Source organism: Barbus barbus (assembly GCF_936440315.1).
Source record: "Barbus barbus genome assembly, chromosome: 24".
NCBI classification, from domain to species: Eukaryota; Metazoa; Chordata; class Actinopteri; order Cypriniformes; family Cyprinidae; genus Barbus; species Barbus barbus.
In genome coordinates this window covers 30,117,405-30,138,630 of record NC_136752.1, presented here as the reverse complement: position 1 = coordinate 30,138,630, position 21,226 = coordinate 30,117,405, and the positions used below count along the sequence as shown (strand labels likewise).

Below are 21,226 nucleotides of genomic sequence, written 5' to 3'. Positions count from 1 at the left end.
TTACAGGACCAGAGTAACTTCTCCACTAGAAACCACTGTCTGCTCACTAGACCTGGCCTTGATAGCGGTGTCTCTTCCTGAAAGAGAAATTTTAGGAGCGTGAACGCGCTTATAAATTCTCAGTTCTGCTAGTCAAGTTAAAGCAAGAACTCACGTTTCCTGGTGCAGCTTTGCTCACAAGAGCCAGAAGATGGATGGCACACCTCTGTGCTGCAGTGGATGAAGATCTGACAGGGAAGAGAGGAGCAAGTCATAGAATCCACAAGTAGTAAAAACAAAACCGGTCAAGTAATGGGGGGCATACGGTTTCCTGCAGAGGAGCCAGTGAGGCTGGAGCTACAAATGTGAACATCTTCACAACAAAGCGCTTGTAGTGGGTTGGGAACTGAAGACCAGACGATCCAGTCACTGGAACCAGTGTGGTCAGATAACGGTCGTCCTGGTAAGGGCATCTGAAGAAAGAGAGAGAAGGTTAGAAAGCGCCTCCCAGTAGACAAACTGGATAAGATCGGCTGTACACTCACCCATCAACCAGAAGGTCCCACTGGGGGAGACTGAGTGGACTGGGGGTTGAAGTTGCCCAACAACGTCCCAGCATCAGGACAATGTTGGGGTCAGTCCTCTCCATAATGCGCACCTCAACATACACAGGCTCCCGCAGGACTTTTGTGACGGGATAATCAGCGTCACTGTAGTAGGACGTGTAGGCCTCATCCCCTGAGGAACACTGGGGTTTAACCACACTCAAGTTTGAAAGGCTTTAGGGAGACACAGGATAAGACCTCACCTTCTGCGCACCCTTTGGTTACACATTGGCCATTGGCCAGCCTGAGCTCCACCCTGAGAGGTCCAGGAGCAGCTACTGGTGGAGGTGGAGGAACAGAGTTGACCTCCACAACCAGAGCTTCAACAGAAGTTCCAGAGTACCTACACTGAAAGAGAAGCCTGGACAACAGACGGTGAGCTTGTAGCATTTATCAAAGGTTAAAATTCACACCAAGTCATAGATCACTTACTCAAAATGACTGTCCCTAGTGATGGAACCAAACGGTCCAATGCCAACTTCATACGAGGAGGTCATTCTGTTCTCATACACCACATATCCGCGGTCCTCCTGTGAATAGCAACACTGTTGGCATCCAGTCCATAAGCAAAGCAGAATTACACCAGAAGCAGCTGCTCACCATCATGCTCGTGCCACATGCGGTCACAGGGAACTGGTATATAGCAAAATAAGGCGTGGACTCCACAGGACCGCAAGGTGGGTCATTTCCACCCAGTAGACTAACCGAATCCAGACTCAGTCTAGGCAGAGTAACGTCTCTAGACACCACTACCACAAACTGACCATCTCTAATACACTGGACAGTCACTGGAACAAAAGGTACAAGAACAGGTTAGTGCTGAGAATCTGTTTAACATGAACAGTAAGATTGAGAAAGCTTACCTGCCCTCCCATAGTAACACTGCTGTCCGTTAAAGCAGCAGTTGATAGCTTCACACTCAGCACCACTGATCCCAGGTTGTCCACATTGGATCTGCTCATAATCAGCTACAGCACATTTATCAAGGTACTCTGCCTGGGCCACTGGCTTCTGAAACTGCTGAGGAAACCGCTGGGCAGTTTGTTGAGCTGGCTTCTGAAACCGCTGGTCAGTTTGCTGTTGGGCTGGCTTCTGAAACCGCTGGTCAGTTTGCTGTTGGGCTGGCTTCTGAAACCGCTGGTCAGTTTGCTGTTGAACTGGCTTCTGAAACTGCGGAGGAAACCACTGGGCAGTTTGTTGAGCTGGCTTCTGAAACCGCTGGTCAGTTTGTATCGGAGCTGGCTTCTGAAACCGCTGGTCAGTTTGTATCGGAGCTGGCTTCTGAAACCGCTGGTCAGTTTGTATCGGAGCTGGCTTCTGAAACCGCTGGTCAGTTTGCTGTTGAGCTGGCTTCTGAAACCGCTGGTCAGTTAGCTGTTGAGCTGGCTTCTGAAACCGCTGGTCAGTTTGCTGTTGAGCTGGCTTCTGAAACCGCTGGTCAGTTTGCTCTTGGGCTGGCTTCTGAAACTGCGGAGGAAACCACTGGGCAGTTTGTTGAGCTGGCTTCTGAAACCGCTGGTCAGTTTGCTGTTGAACTGGCTTCTGAAACCGCTGGTCAGTTTGCTGGAACATCAGAGCTTGAGGATTCTGAGGCAAATTACTCCACTGTGGAACAGCATGACAGAAAGCACAAACTGCCAAAATCTGAAACAACCACCAAATTCCAACCATTGTTCAACAGCTAGTCACAATTTAGAAGTGCAGCCTTTTGGTCTTTTTGTACTCTACAGATTTCAGCTAATTAATGATAGCTCCTCCCTCTTCATTAATCCTCACGATTCTCTAGACTTGCATGAGTTGGAGCTTATGCAACTGTGTGATTCTCATTGATTCAATTATCCTTGTTACATGCATGAAAAACAAACTTGAGCATAATTAAAAATAGCATACTTGTATTAATTTCTGCCATTTTGAATTCGGTCTTGGTTTTATCCTGCATTAGCTGAATCCAGTTGTTGACGTTTTGACATTTCTGGATTGTTTTATTCTTAAGGCAGGCTCACACTACGGGACTTTTGGCTGGATTTTGCTGTCGCGGACAGATTTCCATAGTCTGCGACAAAACCCCGGGATCGTGACCAAATCGGTGCTACAATAAAAATAATAAGGTCATATAGATCATAACACAGTCTCGGAGGTAAGAAGTGGATTATCCTTCACCTGAAATGCGAGGCAAATGTTGGATCACAATAATTAGGAACCACAGTTTCCACAAATCCCTTCACTCAATTGGGATGTTGTCTTTTATTCTGGACGGCAAGAGCAATGACTGTAACATCGAGCGTATTTTGCAGTATTAAACACGTATTTACACCGATTTCATCAGACTCCAAAAATTCTTCAAAAAGAACACAAAGAATGGCCTTCTCAGCTGCCATAGTTGCAACACTTCAGAACATCAGAACAGGGTGTTCAACGCACCACCGTTTACGTTTGATAAACGTTTTGCACCGTTTTTTCAGGGCTGAACTCAGCCCTGTTTGATATTATCGCCATGTGATCTGGTAATGTGAGTGACACAATGACATGATGGAACTAATCCAGCCAATCATAGTGCAGATGGTATAATCGGTCTTATCATGGATCTTTATGAAGAGAAACGAAAATCCACAAATTAATCAAATCAACTAAGTTTCATTGTACTGTTTAATTAACTCCAACTCTTTCTGCAGTACTGACAGTTCTTGTTATCCACGTCTTCCAAGTCATTGTTTCTGCCATATTCCCTTTTGTCGTGGTTTCTTCTTTCTTTCAGATAAAATAACTGCACAGACCAATTGAAGGGCCAGTTGATCATCCATGCTTGAAGATTGATTGATCCAAGATGGCGGCGCGGTCAGACGCAGCGTCTGCTCCGGGTCCCAAAGACGGTGCTTTTTATGTCTTTTAATGTCATCTGTTCGTCTCCAAATAGTGTAAAATTACCGCTAACTCACAAGGAAATCACTCTCAAACACATATATGATCGCCAAAGCCTTTTGGATATCGGCAACGCGTACAAACACCAACTCTCGCCGGCGGCTACTGAGAAGCTACGAGGCCTTTGTTTACTACTGGAGCTGGACCTCGAGACCACGGCCTCGCCTAATGACGCTACCCGCACAAGGCAGCGTCGCAAGCTGCGTGAGAGAGGACGGAAGCGCGGTAAGCGCAGAGGTATACGAGCTAGGCTAAGAGCTAACCCCACAAGACCGGCTCTTCCAACAGTCATGCTCTCAAACGTTCGCTCTCTGGAAAACAAACTGGACTTAATTCAACTCAGTCGGTCTACACAGCATGAGGCAAGGGATTGTTGTGTGTATGTTTTCACTGAAACATGGCTAAACGACAACATCCCGGAATCCGCCATTCAGCAGCACGGGCTAACCAGCTACCGAGCGGATAGAGATTCATCACTATCTGGCAAGACCCGGTGTCTTGTGTGTGTATATCAACAAAGACTGGTGTAACAATGCTGCGGTATTATCAAAACACTGTTCATCGCTGGTGGAGTTTATGTTTGTGAAGTGTCTACCGTTCTACCTACCGCGGGAGTTCACGGCCATTGTTATTGTCGCGGTTTACATCCCCCCCGTGTGCAAACGCTAAAGACGCGCTTCATGAACTGTATAGCGCCATCAGTGAACAACAAACAAATAACCCCAGCGGCTTTTTCATCATAGCCGGTGACTTCAACCACACAAACTTAAAGACAGTTTTGCCAAAGTTCTACCAACATGTGACTTTGCAACAAGGGGAAACAACACACTGGACTTTGTTTACACAACAGTAAAGAACGCTTACAAGTCTGTACCCCGCCCCCACCTCGGGTACTCAGACCCCATCTCTGTTATGCTAATCCCAGCATATAGACCACTTCTCAAACTCATCAAACTGGTTCAAAAGCAGATCACAGTATGGCCAGACAATGCCACCTCAGCACTACAGGACTGCTTTCAGTGCACAGACTGGAACATGTTTAAAGAGGCAGCCACCTACAACAACCACACAGACCTGCATGAGTACACCGAAACTGTGACTGCTTACATCAAAAAGTGCACTGATGATGTGACAGTCACCAAGACCATCACCACACGTGCAAACCAGAAGCCATGGATGACAGCAGAGGTTCGTGGGCTGCTAAAGACCAGAGATGAAGCATTCAGATCAGGAGATAAAGCAGCCCTCAAAACAGCAAGAGCCAATCTGTCCTGTGGCATCAAAAATGCAAAACGGTCATATGCTCAAAAATATCAACAATCAATTCACAGACAGCAGAGACACACAGTGCCTGTGGCAAGCCATTCAGACCATCACTGACTACAAGCCCCCACCACAGGCCTGTGATGATGACACATCCCTCCCCGATGCACTGAACCACTTTTATTCATGGTTTGAAATGCAGAATGACACACCTGCACAAAAACTGCCCACACCTCCCAACGACCAGGCGCTCTGTCTGTAAGCAAGACCATATCTAGGATTAACCCACGCAAGGCTGCGGGTCCTGACAACATACCTGGCCATGTTCTGAGAGACTGTGCTGCACAGCTGACAGATGTCCTAGGAGATATCTTCAACACCTCGCTGAGCCAGGCAGTCGTCCCCACATGTCTCAAATCCACAACAATCATACCGGTACCAAAGAAATCACCTGTGTCCTGTCTAAATGACTACCATCCCATAGCACTGACTCCAATCATGATGAAGTGCTTTGAGAGGCTAGTCATGCACAACATCAAAACCAGCCTCCCCAACACACTCGACCCGCTCCAGTTTGCATACCGTCCAAACCGCTCTACGGATTTCCTCCACCCTCCACCTGGCTCTTACTCACCTAGAAAATAAAGACTCCTATGTTAGAATGCTGTGCATTGACTTCAGCTCAGCATTCAACACAATAATCCCACAACAGCTCATAAATAAACTAAACCTGCTGGGCCTTAACAATTCCCTTTGTAATTGGATCCTGGACTTTCTAACCGGAAGACCTCAGTCAGTCCGTGTCGGACCTCAGTCCGTCCGTGTCCCTGGCTGAATGGTGTGGCACTAACAATCTGTCCCTCAATGTGGAGAAGACAAAGGAGGTTGTGATGGACTTCAGGAGAAACTTCGTTGACCACCCCCCACTGACCATCGACAGCTCGACTGTGGAGAGAGTCAGTAGCACTAAATTCCTGGGGGTGCACATCACAGAGGATCTCACCTAGACCACCAACACCATGTCACTCTCCAAAAAGGCACAACAGCGCCTACACTTTCTCCGCCGGCTGAAAAGAGCAAGTCTCCCTCCACCCATCCTCACCACATTCTACAGAGGCACCATTGAGAGTGTGCTGACCAGCTGCATCACTGTCTGGTACGGGAACTGCAGTGCTGCTGACCGCAAGACCCTCCAGCGGACAGTGAACACAGCTGCAAAGATCATCGGTGCCCCTCTCCCCTCCATCCTGGACATTTTCCTTCCTTGATGCTCCAGCAAAACCAACAGCATCGTGAAGGACTCCACCCATCCCTCCCACAGTCTCTTCCAGCTCCTACCATCAGGAAGACGGTACCGGAGCATCAGAGCCCGCTCTGCCAGACTGCTCAACAGCTTTTCCCCCAGGCTGTGAGAGCCCTGAACTCAAATCACCCCGCCCCCCTCTGAAACCCCATGCAAACAGCTACCTCCTGAAACATGATATTTGTTATTGTTTTGCAGTGAAAATATACCATGGACAACCTTCTTCTATTGTTATAACTTTTCTGACTTCGAGAACCATTGTAGGGCTCCAGACTAACATTTGAGGACACCAGTGCCATTAAGTTCTACAGAAGGTGGCACCAGCACCTGACAGTAAAGCACTCACCCTAATCGCACATGTACATAACGGAGATGTCTGTTTGATGTCTGCCTTTACATATGCAAGACGTATTTTTTAGGGTGTTTGCTCATCTGCAATATACGTCTCTAAGACGTTTCCTGTCAGATGTCAAATAAACATTTATTAGAATGCATGTAAAACTGCTTCTGAGGCGTTTATCAGATTACAAGGCAGATGTTTCCCTGGGCCCGTATTCATGAAGAATTTTAATGCAAAAAGTAGCTCCTAGTGACAAAATTCTAAGACAATTCTTAGAAATGTGGGCGTTTACTCTTAAAATTAAAGAAAAAATCCCAGTAAAGAAAAAAGTAATTCAGAACGCATCTTAACTTTTAAAAGAGGTCTTAAGGTCAAACTTGTTAGGAGTACGGACGAGGACTTTTAAGGGGCTTAAGAGTTTCTTTAACAGCGGAGAAAATGGACGAAAATGAAGAGGGAGAAGAAATGTGTTGCACACAATGCATGACAGTGAGTTAAAAAGACACTACACATTAGTTCGTGCAGGGATCATGTGTGTGACTGATCTTATTAAAGACATGCTAACATCTCAGACACTGCGCAGAATTGCCATAGCGCCAGAAATCACTACATTAACATATTTGGCAACTGGAAAAATGCAACTATGCAGCAGTGATGATTTGGGTCTGTTACAGCACTTATTAGGCTTATATGTCTCTGTTAATTTCCTATAAAACACAGTAAATATGCAGGGCCGGAGCCAGGGGGGCCATGCCCCCCCCCCCCCCCCCAAACGAGTTATTGTGCCCCCCCACTTTCCCTCCTCTCAAGTCAAGTCAAGTCAAGTCAGCTTTATTGTCAATTCTTCCACATGTACAGCACATACATACAGAGAATTGAAATTGCATTACTCTCAGACCCTTGGTGCATACAGTTAACATTAAACACGTTCAGATACAGATAAATACAGTTTAAACATATGTACATACAACTATACAAATATACAAATGAGGATATTGTAGAAAAAAACAAGAATTAGATCGATAAAGTGGCGTAAGGCGCATGGCAGATAGAGTGCAAAACCAGTAAAATAAAAACAACACTGTGTAGATATATTTGTAGTGCAAAAGAGCTTATCAGTCTGAGGACATTGTAGAAAATAAAAAAAAGAGAGATAGATAAAGTGCATAAGGCACATGGCAGAATAGATGGAGTGCAAACCAGTTGAATGTACAAAAACAAAACTGTGCAGATTTGTTTTGTTTTGTTATGAGTGTAGTGCAAGAAGAGCTTATCAGTCTGTTAAAGTGACAAGTCGAAGTGACTGTTCGGATAGATTTTTGTCAGACTATCCGAAGAGGTAATTTGCAGTCAATGTTGGATGGGTAGTGATCAGCCAATGCTGCACAAGTGACAGGTGCCGGTCACAGTTTGTTGGTCGGTGGGGGGGGGGGGGGGGGTGGGGGGTGTCACAGAGTCAGAGTTCCTAGTGTGTTGCTGTGTTAAATGGGGGTGAAAGAGAGGAGGGGGGGCAAGGACGGGAGGGAGTTCAGCTTCCTGACAGCCTGATGTATGAAGCTGTCCTTCAGTCTGCTGGTCCTCGCCTGGAGACTCCGCAGTCTCCTCCCTGATGGCAGCAGACTGAAGAAGCTGTGTGTCGGGTGGGTGGGATCACCTGCAATGCGGAGGGCTTTGCGGGTGAGACGGGTGCTGTAGATGTCCTGGAGGGAGGGGAGAGAGACACCAACGATCTTCTCAGCTGCTCTCACTATGCGTTGAAGTGACTTGCGGCAGGATGCGTTGCAAGCGCCATACCACACAGTGATGCAGCTAGTTAGGATGCTCTCGATGGTGCCTCTGTAGAAGGTGCACATGATGGGGGTCGGGGCTCTGGCTCTTCTGAGTTTGCGGAGGAAGTAGAGACGCTGCTGTGCTTTCTTGGCCAGTGCTACAGTGTTGTTAGTCCAGGAGAGGTCCTCAGTGATGTGCACACCCAGGAACTTGGTGCTGCTCACTCTCTCCACAGTCGCACCGTTGATGGTCAGAGGGGCATGCTGAGTGTGTACTCTCCTGAAGTCAACAACAATCTCCTTCGTCTTCTTCACATTCAGAGAGAGATTGTTGTCACTGCACCACCCGGCCAGGCGGCTCACCTCGCTCCTGTAGTTTGTCTCATCTCTGTTGCTGATGAGACCCACCACAGTCGTGTCATCCGCAAACTTAATGAAAATGTTGGAGTTGTGTGATGGTGTGCAGTCGTGGGTCAGCAGAGTGAAGAGGAGGGGGCTCAGCACACATCCTTGGGGGGCCCCAGTGTTCAGTGTGATGGTGCTGGATGTGTTACTGCCGACCCGTACTGCTTGAGGTCTCCCGGTCAGGAAGTCCAACAGCCAGTTGCACAGAGAGGTATTGAGCCCCAGCTGGGCCAGTTTGTGAGTGAGCTGTTGAGGGATGATTGTGTTGAATGCTGAACTGAAGTCTATGAACAGCATCCTGACAAATGAGTCTTTTTTCTCCAGATGTGTGAGGGCTGGGTGGAGGGCAGTGGTGATGGCATCATCGGTCGAGCGGTTGGACCTATATGCAAACTGGAAGGGGTCCAGGGAGGGGGGGGAGGGGGGGAGGGGGGGAGGGCAGACTTGATGTGGTGCAAGACTAGCCGTTCAAAGCACTTCATGAGGATGGGAGTGAGTGTTATTGGACGGTAGTCATTGAAACAGGATGGAGATGACTTCTTAGGGACTGGAATGATGGTGGTAGCTTTGAAGCATGTGGGGACAACAGCCTGATTTAGTGAGATGTTGAAGATGTCTGTGAAGACCTCAGTGAGTTCCACTGCACAGTCTCTCAGTACACGCCCAGGAATGTTGTCAGGACCCGGAGCTCTCCCCTCCTTGCTGAACGCGATCGATTTTGAAAGTGAAAGTACCGATAAAACAGCGCACATAATGTGATTGCACGCTTTAGCGAGCGTCAGCAACTGCACGAGATCACAGATTGCAGCCCCCCCCCCCCCGACACACACACACAACGTGATTTGTGCCCCCCTAGAAATTTAAATGTAAGTATGACAGCATGGTAAATAAAAAATTAAGAATATATATATACATATATAATGTGTGTGTGTGTGTGTGTGTGTGTGTGTGTGTGTGTGAGAAAGAGCGAGAGGAAACATTCCGCCAGTAATTTCAAAGTGAAGGCTTATAATATACCCTACTCTTAAAAGCACTCTTTTATTTCCTTCTTGACAACCAACCAATCACAGTCTTCAAAAGATTGTGTCATACATAGCAACGGGGTCAACCCCGCCTCCTCACTAAGATGAACGTTTTTGTCTTTTCCTTACTCAGAGTTGCTCTCAGATCGGTCCCGAATCACTCTTAAGCTAAGACTCCTACGTAAAAGTTTTTAAGCTAAATTAAGAGTTTTCTGAGAGAATTCTTAGGATCTTTATGAATACGGGCCCAGATCTTTAACAGACGTCTTGAAGATTTACTTGTGCTGTCAGGGTAGTTGAGATGCAGATAAAATGTACTTTTATTGTCATTCATAATGTCTCAATATAATTTGATAAAAAAAATAAATAAATAAATAAATAAAAAATATATATATATATATACACTCACCTAAAGGATTATTAGGAACACCTGTTCAATTTCTCATTAATGCAATTATGTAATCAACCAATCACATGGCAGTTGCTTCAATGCATTTAGGGGTGTGGTCCTGGTCAAGACAATCTCCTGAACTCCAAACTGAATGTCAGAATGGGAAAGAAAGGTGATTTAAGCAATTTTGAGCGTGGCATAGTTGTTGGTGCCAGACGGGCCGGTCAGAGTATTTCACAATCTGCTCAGTTACTGGGATTTTCACGCACAACCATTTCTAGGGTTTACAAAGAATGGTGTGAAAAGGGAAAAACATCCAGTATGCGGCAGTCCTGTGGGCGAAAATGCCTTGTTGATGCTAGAGGTCAGAGGAGAATGGGCCGACTGATTCAAGCTGATAGAAGAGCAACTTTGACTGAAATAACCACTCGTTACAACCGAGGTATGCAGCAAAGCATTTGTGAAGCCACAACATGCACAACCTTGAGGCGGATGGGCTACAACAGCAGAAGACCCCACCGGGTACCACTCATCTCCACTACAAATAGGAAAAAGAGGCTACAATTTGCACGAGATCACCAAAATTGGACGGTTGAAGACTGGAAAAATGTTGCCTGGTCTGATGAGTCTCGATTTCTGTTGAGACATTCAGATGGTAGAGTCAGAATTTGGCGTAAACAGAATGAGAACATGGATCCATCATGCCTTGTTACCACTGTGCAGGCTGGTGGTGGTGGTGTAATGGTGTGGGGGATGTTTTCTTGGCACACTTTAGGCCCCTTAGTGCCAATTGGGCATCGTTTAAATGCCACGGCCTACCTGAGCATTGTTTCTGACCATGTCCATCCCTTTATGACCACCATGTACCCATCCTCTGATAGCTACTTCCAGCAGGATAATGCACCATGTCACAAAGGTCGAATCATTTCAAATTGGTTTCTTGAACATGACAATGAGTTCACTGTACTAAAATGGCCTCCACAGTCACCAGATCTCAACCCAATAGAGCATCTTTGGGATGTGGTGGAACGGGAGCTTCGTGCCCTGGATGTGCATCCCACAAATCTCCATCAACTGCAAGATGCTATCCTATCAATATGGGCCAACATTTCTAAAGAATGCTTTCAGCACCTTGTTGAATCAATGCCACGTAGAATTAAGGCAGTTCTGAAGGCAAAAGGGGGTCAAACACAGTATTAGTATGGTGTTCCTAATAATCCTTTAGGTGAGTGTATATATACAGTATATATAGGGAGTGGAAATGGCCAATAAGTCTGTGCAGCCACATAGTGGTAATTTAATGTCCTTTTTATTTTTAAATAAAAAGGGGTGGTGATGGCGCAGTGGATAAGACACATGCCTTTGGTGTGAGAGACCCGGGTTCGAATCCACTGTGAGACACCAATGTGTCCCTGAGCAAGACACGTAACCCCTAGTTGCTCCAGAGGCGTGCGACCTCTGACATATATAGCAATTGTAAGTCGCTTTGGATAAAAGCGTCAGCTAAATGAATAAATGTAAATGTAAATAAGTGTTTGCTTTCCTACATTATGAAACTTTTAGTTTTATAAATGGAGGCAACCTATGAAGGATGAACAAATGACGTCAATCACACTAAAAATAATTTTCAAATTTGGTAATACTCAAAGCTTTGAAGTGTTGACTTCATTTCACCAAGTTGTTCCTGTAGTTATGTTAAATCCATGGTGAAGCGTGGAGATTTGGGTTTATTGAACAATGTTTTTCCTGGTTTCCACATCAGTGGCATTTGTTCTGATATTTTGAAACAAAAGCCCTGTTCGGACGGGACTAGTTTTCTAAACTAAGTTTGAGTTTCGATTCTTATCACCTGACGTCTGCGATTTTTCATGTACCAGTTCGGACGGGACTAACATCTCCGTGTTTATTACAGAGGTGGGAGGGTCTGGTTTGTACATCTGGGCCCGTATTCCTAAAGATTCTAAGAATCCTCTTAGAGAGCTCCTAATTTAGCTTAAAAATGTCTAACTAGGAGTCTTAGCTTAAAAGTGATTCAGGACCGATCTGAGAGCAACTCTGAGCGAGGAAAAGACAAAAACTTTTATCTTAGTGAGGAGGCAGAGCGGACCCCGTTGCTAGGAATGACACAGTCTTTTGAAGACTGTGATTGGTTGGTTGTCAAGAAGGAAATAAAAGAGCGCTTTTAAGAGTAGGGTATATTATAAGCCTTACTTTGAAATTACAGACGTAATTTTTCCTGTTTTACCGTACTCGCTCTCTCTCTCTTCCTCACACACACACACACACACACACATTATATATATATATATATATATATATATATATATATATATTCTTTATTTTTTATTTACCATGCTGTCATACATACAGTATTTTATAGGACATGAACAGAGACATAGCCTAATAAGTGCTGTAACAGATCCAAATCATCACTGCTGCATAGTTGCATTTTTCCAGTTGCCAGATATGTTAATGTAGTGATTACGTCCATTTCTGGCGCTATGACATTTCAGCGCGGTGTCGGAGTTGTTAGTGTGTCTCTAATAAGATCGGTCACAAACATGATCCCTGCACGATCTAATGTGTAGCGTCTTATTAACTCACTGTGTGCAATGCATTTCTTCTCTCCATGTTTCCATTTTCTAAAGAAACTCTTAAGCCCCTTAAAAGTCCTTGTCTGTACTCCTAGAATCGTCCTACCTCCCCCCCCCCACTGCTTACGGCGCCCCTGCTACTAGGTACTTATACTACATTGACTGGGTTAAATAGAATTGCATTACTAAAAAGAGACTAAAATACAATAGTCTAAAACTAGAATAGTCTAAAACTAGACTAAAATGCCATCAGTTTTTGTCGACTAAAACTAGACAAAACTAGTCATGGATAATTCTGACTAAAATAAGACTAAAATGCTCAGACGTTTAGTTGACTGAAACTTGACTAGACTAAAAAGAGTATGAACCATGACTAAAACTAATAAAAACTAAAATGACAGCTTCACACCAAGACTAGTCTAAAACCAAAATTAAAACAGGCCGCCAAAAACAACACTAATATAGTATGAGCTTGCCATTAGAAACATCTTGGAATGTACAGGCCTCTATTTTCAGACTGTCTCAAAAGAAAGTTGATTTAACATACTCATGATTACGTTGAACCTTTAAGTGTTATTTGAACCCTGTCCCAGCATAGCTGCTCTATTCTTAAATGCTGCATTATAATTAAAATACAGTCATTCATATTATAAAGTGCTTTTAAAATCTTGCACACTGCAAGATCAATATCCTTCTGTATAGCCCAAAATGTTATTTGTCGGGGTGCAGATTAGCCCTTCACTCATGAGGAAATAAAATACTTCAAATGTATTGAATCAGAATCAGAAAGAGTTTTATTGCCAAGTGTGTTTACACACACAAGGAATTTGTCTTGGTGTTAGGAGCTTCCAGTACAGAAATACAAACATAGTGCAGACAACATATAATTAAGGTAATAAAAACACTTATAATGAAGAGAATAGACAATAAATTATAAATAACAACAGTAATAAAAATAAAAATATTCAGAAAAGAAAAAATGTCCATAGACAGAACTGTGAATGTGCATTTGTCCTATGTACGGATGAAGATTTGATGAGTTATTTACAGATGTACAGTACTGAGGTGTGTTATGTGTTGTTCAGGTGGGATATGGCCTGGGGGAAAAAAATGGTCTTGTGTCTAGCTGTTCTGGTGCTCAGTGATCTGTAGAGCCGGCCAGAGGGCAACAGTTCAAAGAGAGAATGATCTGGGTGTGAGGGGTCCAGAGTGACTTTCTTAGCCCTTTTCCTCACTCTGGAGATATAAAGATCTTGGAGGTTGGGTAGAGGGGCACCGATAATCCTCTCAGCAGTCCTGACTGTCTGTTGTAGTCTTCTGATGTATGTTTTGGTAGCTGAGCCAAACCAAAAAGATATAAATGAACAAAGGACAGACTCGATAATGGCAGAGTAGAACTGTTTCAGCAGCTCCTGTCGCAGGTTGAACTTCCTTAGCTGGCAGAGGAAATACAGCCTCTGCTGGGCCTTTCACACAATAGAGTCAATGTGAATGTCCCACTTCAGGTCCTGGGAGATGGTGGTGCCCAGGAACCTGAATGACTCGCTGCAGCCACAGTGCTGTCCGTGATGGTGAGTGGGGGGCGTGCAGGGGGTTCCTCCTAAAGTCTACTATCATCTCCACTGTTTTGAGCTTGTTGAGCTCCAAGTTGTTGTGACTGCACCAGACAGCCAGCTGCTCAAACTTCAGGAACTTGACAGAGGGGTCTTTAGATGTGCAATCATTTGTGTAGAGGGAGAAGAGCAGTGGGGAGAGAACACATCCCTGAGGGGCGCCAGTGCTGATGGTGAGAGTCCTGGATGTGAGTTTGCCCAGCCTCACTAGCTGCTGCCTGTCTGTCAGGAAGCTGGTGATCCACTGACAGATGGACGTGGGCACAGAGTGCTGTGTGAGTTTGTCTGAGAGAAGGTCAGGCATGATGGTATTGAAGGCCGAGCTGAAGTCCACAAATAAGATCCTTGCATAAGTCCCAGGTTTGTCAAGGTGTGGCAGGATGTAATGCAGTCCCATATTGACAACGTCATCCACAGAACTGTTTGCTCTGTAGGCAAACTGAAGAGGTCCAGTGATGTCCTTCAGGTAGGCCAGGACCAGTCGCTCAAATGACTTCATGATTCATCTTCATGTATTGAAATACATATGTATTGTAAAATCATCTTGGATCAATCAATCTTCAAAAATGGATGATCAACTGGCCCTTCAATTGGTCTGTGCAGTTATTTTATCTGAAAGAAAGAAGAAACCACGACAAAAGAGAATATGGCAGAAACAATGGCTTGGAAGACGTGGATAACAAGAACTGTCAGTACTGCAGAAAGAGTTGGAGTTAATTAAACAGTACAATGAAAGGTGGTATTATATGCACAATCTATGCATTTGTTAAATTTACTTCTAGTTAGTTGATTTGATTAATTTGTGGATTTTCGTTTCTGTTCATAAAGATCCATGATAAGACCGATTATACCATCTGCACTGTGATTGGCTGGATTAGTTCCATCATGTCATTGTGTCACTCACATTACCAGATCACATGGTGATAATATCAAACAAGGCTGCGTTCAGCCCCGAAAAAATGGTGCAAAACGTTTATTAAACGGAAACGGTGGTGCGTTGAACACCCTGTTCTGATGTTCTGAAGTGTTGCAACTATGGCAGCTGAGAAGGCCATTCTTTGTGTTGTTTTTGAAGAATTTTTGGAGCCTGATGAAATCGGTGTAAATACGTGTTTAATACTGCAAAATATGCTTGATGTTACAGTCATTGCCCTTGCCGTCCAGAATAAAAGACAACATCCCAATTGAGTGAAGGGATTTGTGGAAACTGTGGTTCCTAATTATTGTGATTCAACATTTGCCTCGAATTTCAGGTGAAGGATAATCCACTTCTTACCTCCGAGACTGTGTTATGATCTATTTGACCTTATTATTTTTATTGTGATTATGAGGCTTATCATTATTGCTGATCACTGTTGTTGTGCTATGATATTGTAATATTTACCATTATATAATCAGAGGAGCATAGAACATTTTATGAAAGTGTCACTCCACAATATAATAGCAAAATATAAAAATATGTATAGTATTTTTATGTTACACTAATCAGTGTCTAGCACACTTTCCTAAGGAAAGCATACGGACCGGAACAGAAGACATTGCAATTACTACATGATATTTAGACAGACCTAAAGATGTTCCAGATTTATACTTGTGCTCTTATTATTTCAGTTATTTTGCTTTTAATGTAAATAAACATGTGCAAACAATATACTTGCTCTTGTGAATTTATTTTGATGTTAATTACATTTACTTACATATTCACCATCATCATGTTGATATGCTATGTTACTATAAAACTCTTATGACAAACGTCTTAATATCTTCAATTGTTGCGTATACTGAGCTGCAGTGGACACGTTTGTAAACGACTTCACTTGGACCCATAGTGCGAGCTGTCTCTTTAATACCGCGTGGTTTATATACATGTTTCTGCTGAATGGGCTGACATTTTTGAAACACCCACCAAACATGAGAAAACGTATCTCAAACCCCGTTACACACCGTTTCCCGGAAACATTTCGTTCAATCTGGAAACCATAGCAAAACGTTAGGCAACGGTGTGAGCCTGAACGTGCCCCAGGTTTGAAAATGTCGTAGCGTCTGTGATAGTTCAAGACGGGTTCGGATCACGTTGCTGACCTGCTCATACTTAACGAGCTTCAGCTACCACAACGAGCAACGATTTGGTCACGATCTAGGGGTTTTGTCGCATACTGTGGAAATCTGTCTGCGACAGCAAAATCCAGCCAAAAGCCCCGTAGTGTGAGCCTGCCTGAAGAATAAAACAATCCAGAATTGTCAAAACGTCAACAACTGGATTCAGCTAATGCAGGATAAAACCAAGGCCGAATTCAAAATGGCAGAAATTAATACAAGTATGCTATTTTTAATTATGCTCAAGTTTCACACAGTTGCATAAGCTCCAACTCATGCAAGTCTGGAGAATCGTGAGGATTAATGAAGAGGGAGGAGTTATCATTAATTAGCTGAAATCTGTAGAGTACAAAAAGACCAAAAGGCTGTACTTCTACTTTGTGACTAGCTATTGAACAATGGCTGGAAGTTGGTGTTTGTTTCAGATTTTGGCAGTTTGTGTTTTCTGTCATGCTATTCCACAGTGGAGTAATTTGCCTCAGAACCCTCAAGCTCTGATGTTCCAGCAAACTGACCAGCGGTTTCAGAAGCCAGCTCAACAGCAAACTGACCAGCGGTTTCAGAAGCCAGCTCAACAGCAAACTGACCAGCGGTTTCAGAAGCCAGCTCAACAGCAAACTGACCAGCGGTTTCAGAAGCCAGCTCAACAGCAAACTGACCAGCGGTTTCAGAAGCCAGCTCCACAGCAAACTGACCAGAGGTTTCAGAAGCCAGCTCCACAGCAAACTGACCAGAGGTTTCAGAAGCCAGCTCCACAGCAAACTGACCAGCGGTTTCAGAAGCCAGCTCAACAGCAAACTGACCAGCGGTTTCAGAAGCCAGCTCAACAGCAAACTGACCAGCGGTTTCAGAAGCCAGCTCAACAGCAAACTGACCAGAGGTTTCAGAAGCCAGCTCAACAGCAAACTGACCAGAGGTTTCCTCAGCAGTTTCAGAAGCCAGTTCAACAGCAAACTGACCAGCGGTTTCAGAAGCCAGCTCAACAGCAAACTGACCAGAGGTTTCCTCAGCAGTTTCAGAAGCCAGTGGCCCAGGCAGAGCCCCTTGATAAATGTGCTGTAGCAGATTACGAGCAGATCCAATGTGGACAACCTGGGATCAGTGGTGCTGAGTGTGACGCTATCAACTGCTGCTTTAACGGACAGCAGTGTTACTATGGGAGGGCAGGTAAGCTTTCTCAATCTTATTCTGTTCATTTTAAACAGATTCTCAGTACTAACCTGTTCTTGTACCTGTTCCAGTGACTGTCCAGTGTATTAGAGATGGTCAGTTTGTGGTAGTGGTGTCTAGAGACGTTACTCTGCCTAGACTGAGTCTGGATTCGGTTAGTCTACTGGGTGGAAATGACCCACCTTGCGGTCCTGTGGAGTCCACGCCTTATTTTGCTATATACCAGTTCCCTGTGACCGCATGTGGCACGAGCATGATGGTGAGCAGCTGCTTCTGGTGTAATTCTGCTTTGCTTATGGACTGGATGCCAACAGTGTTGCTATTCACAGGAGGACCGTGGATATGTGGTGTATGAGAACAGAATGACCTCCTCATATGAAGTTGGCATTGGACCGTTTGGTTCCATCACAAGGGACAGTCATTTTGAGTAAGTGATCTATGACTTGGTGTGAATTTTAATCTTTGATAAATGCTACAAGCTCACCGTCTGTTGTCCAGGCTTCTCTTTCAGTGTAGGTACTCTGGAACTTCTGTTGAAGCACTGGTTGTGGAGGTGAACTCTGTTCCTCCACCTCCACCAGTAGCTGCTCTTGGACCTCTCAGGGTGGAGCTCAGGCTGGCCAATGGCCAATGTGTCACCAAAGGGTGTGCAGAAGGTAAGGCCTTATCCTGTCTCCCTAAAGCCTTTCAGACTTGAGTCTGGTTAAACCCCAGTGTTCATCCTCAGGGGATGAGGCCTACATGTCCTACTACAGTGACGCTGATTATCCCGTCACAAAAGTCCTGCGGGAGCCTGTGTATGTTGAGGTGCGCATTATGGAGAGGACTGACCCCAACATTGTCCTGATGCTGGGACGTTGTTGGGCGACTTCAACCCCCAGTCCACTCAGTCTCCCCCAGTGGGACCTTCTGGTTGATGGGTGAGTGTACAGCCGATCTTTTATCCAGTTTGTCTACTGGGAGGCACTTTCTAACCTTCTCCCTCTCCTCTTCAGATGCCCTTACCAGGACGACCGTTATCTGACCACACTGGTTCCAGTGACTGGATCGTCTGGTCTTCAGTTCCCAACCCACTACAAGCGCTTTGTTGTGAAGATGTTCACATTTGTAGCTCCAGCCTCACTGGCTCCTCTGCAGGAAACTGTATGCCCCCATTACTTGAACGGTTTTGTTTTTACTACTTGTGGATTCTATGACTTGCTCCTCTCTTCCCTGTCAGATCTTCATCCACTGCAGCACAGAGGTGTGCCATCCATCTTCTGGCTCTTGTGAGCAAAGCTGCACCAGGAAACGTGAGTTCTTGCTTTAACTTGACCAGCAGAACTGAAAATTTATAAGCGCGTTCACGCTCCTAAAATCTTCTCTTTCAGGAAGAGACACTGCTATCAAGGCCAGCTCGAGTGAGCAGACAGTGGTTTCTAGTGGAGAAGTTACTCTGGTCCTGTAAATCTAGTGATTTTAATAAAAAGATCTTTTTGTCTATTGGTACTTTTCACTTTGCCGAATCTGATATTACTTGCCTCTTCCGAGTTTGTGGGGTTTTTTTTTCTCCCCCACACTTTTAAACCAAGGTTCCACGACCTTTTGTACAGTCATGCCTCGACTTGATAACCTGGGCCACCGCATAGGGTACCAAATTAAGGGTTAATCACTAACTTTTTGTTAACTGGACATTTAGCCCAACCAACATGCATTCATCACATCCAAGTCACCTTTATTTATGTAGCGCTTTTAACAATGCAAATTAAATGACAAGATTAAGCTCCTTTCAGTTAAAGGAATTTCATTGAGTTCAGTTTAAATGGTGTCTTTTGCAAGCAGGTCGACATCAGCAAGGAACCAAAATTCCATCGGTGCCAGAATGGAGAGAAACCAGGCTCTGTCGGGGGGCAAGTTCTCCTCTGGCCAAACGAACCAGCAGTTCAACTGCAGCACAGTCAGATTGTAAGGGTTCCAGTGGTCTCTTCCCGATGCTGTCTAAGTGGCGGGGTCCTCTCTGGGGCTCATCTAGGTGTCCAGGGGCCTGTTACATAAAACAAGTTTACCAAATAAGTCAGGTTTATTTCAGTTAGTCTGACTTATTTAGAACCAAATCAACTGACAATAAATCAAACCAAGTCAGACTAACTGAAATAAACCTGACTTATTTGGTAAACTTGTTTTATGAAACGCGACCCTGGTCTCCACTGATGTTCAGGGCTGTAGAGGTCATCTCTGGGTGCTAATCCACCATCTGATCTGGATATGAACTGGATCTGGTGCCTGCAGTGACCATCTGGGCTGGATACGGACTGGATTGGGCGGCTAAGGTGACCTCTGAATAAGAGAAAAACAGACTAATATTAGTGTAGATGTCAATCTTCTTACGATGTAACGAGTACATTGTGTTATGGGGAGTGTTCCTGGACCTAATTAATGCAGCCTAACAATCCTTTAACGGATTTGAATATTAGAAGTGTGTGTGTGTACGCCATGATAAAGAGATGGGTCTTTAATCCAAATTTAAACTGACAGTGTGTCTGCCTCCCGAACAGTGTTCGGTACATTGTTCCAGAGTTTGGGCGCTAAATAGAAAAAGGATCTACCTCCCTCAGTTGATTTTGATATTCTAGGTATTATCAAATGGCCAGAGTTTTGAGAACGTAATGGATGTGGAGCAGAGCAGCCATCAAGTGTTAGACGATGTTCTAGGTTATTACTTTTGGGGGTTTTAGGTCCTAAATTAACACCTCTAACTTCGTGTTTCCTGATGATATTGTACATGTAAATCGTGAAAGTAACGGCCCTAGTACTGAGCTTTGAGGTACTCCATGCTGCACTTGTGATCGATATACCTCTTCATTCACTGCTACGAATTTATGGCGGTCAGATAAGTACGATTTGAACCATGCTAATGCACTTCCAATAATGTCAAAGTTTTCTAGTCTATTCAAAAGAATGTTGTGAACGATAGCGTTGAACGTAACGCTAAGATCCAGTACCACTAATAGAGATACAACCACGATCAGATGATAACAGCAGGTCATTTGTAACTCAGAGCAGTCTCAGTACTATGGGAAGGTCTAAATACTGACTGGAAATCCACACATATAATTTTTCTCTAAGAAGGACTATAACTGTGAGGATACTACCTTTTCTAGCATCTTTGACAGAAAAGGGAGATACGAGATCGCTCTGTAATTAACTAGATCTTGGGGGTCAAGTTGTTTTTTTTTTTTAATGAGAGGCTTAATAACAGCCAATTTAAAGGTTTTGGGGACATATCCTAATGACAAATTAATAATAGCCAAAAGAGGATCTATGACTTCTGGAAGCACCTCTTTTAGTAGTTTAACTGGAATAGGGTCTAACATGTTGTTGGTTTAGCTGATTTAACAAGTTCACACAATTCTTCCTTTCCTATAGTAGAGATGGCCTAGGACCTAAATGCATTGCTGATATGCTCACGGAATAGTAACCTAATGGACCACTCAGACCATTAGGATAGTCAGTTAGAAATACCAAGGGTTCACACAAAACAAGGGGAGTCCGCTTTTAGCTATTATGTCACACACCATTGGAACCAGCTTCCAGAAGAGATCGGGGGGCTGTTCCATAAAAGACGCTAAGAAAAGCGGGGATTAAAGTCCAAAACCTGACTTGAAATAACCTAACAAATCGGGACTAAAGCGGTTCCATAAACGACAATTCAAGTTCACGCAATCTGACTAATGCTATCCAGGTTCAGTGAGTCAGGATAATGTGATGTACACGCTT

General features: G+C 44.4%; 2 protein-coding genes across 2 annotated transcripts; one reads left to right on the top strand and one right to left on the bottom strand.

The window, feature by feature from the left end:
* On the bottom strand, window positions 1-3,385 carry LOC306843541 (zona pellucida sperm-binding protein 4-like; the record flags this gene model as incomplete). The annotated part of the gene is made up of 9 exons (XM_079375069.1): window positions 1-77; window positions 155-227; window positions 305-452; window positions 525-717; window positions 788-945; window positions 1,017-1,114; window positions 1,185-1,372; window positions 1,448-1,601; window positions 3,359-3,385. 9 exons carry the CDS (start codon window positions 3,383-3,385, stop codon window positions 1-3), a joined length of 1,116 nt encoding a protein of 371 aa, XP_079231195.1.
* Window positions 3,386-14,769: 11,384 nt separating this feature from the next.
* On the top strand, window positions 14,770-19,418 carry LOC306843540 (zona pellucida sperm-binding protein 4-like; the record flags this gene model as incomplete). The annotated part of the gene is made up of 10 exons (XM_079375068.1): window positions 14,770-14,796; window positions 17,314-17,467; window positions 17,542-17,729; window positions 17,800-17,897; window positions 17,969-18,126; window positions 18,198-18,390; window positions 18,466-18,613; window positions 18,690-18,762; window positions 18,841-18,913; window positions 19,292-19,418. 10 exons carry the CDS (start codon window positions 14,770-14,772, stop codon window positions 19,416-19,418), a joined length of 1,239 nt encoding a protein of 412 aa, XP_079231194.1.
* Between the last annotated feature and the right edge of the window lie 1,808 nt (window positions 19,419-21,226).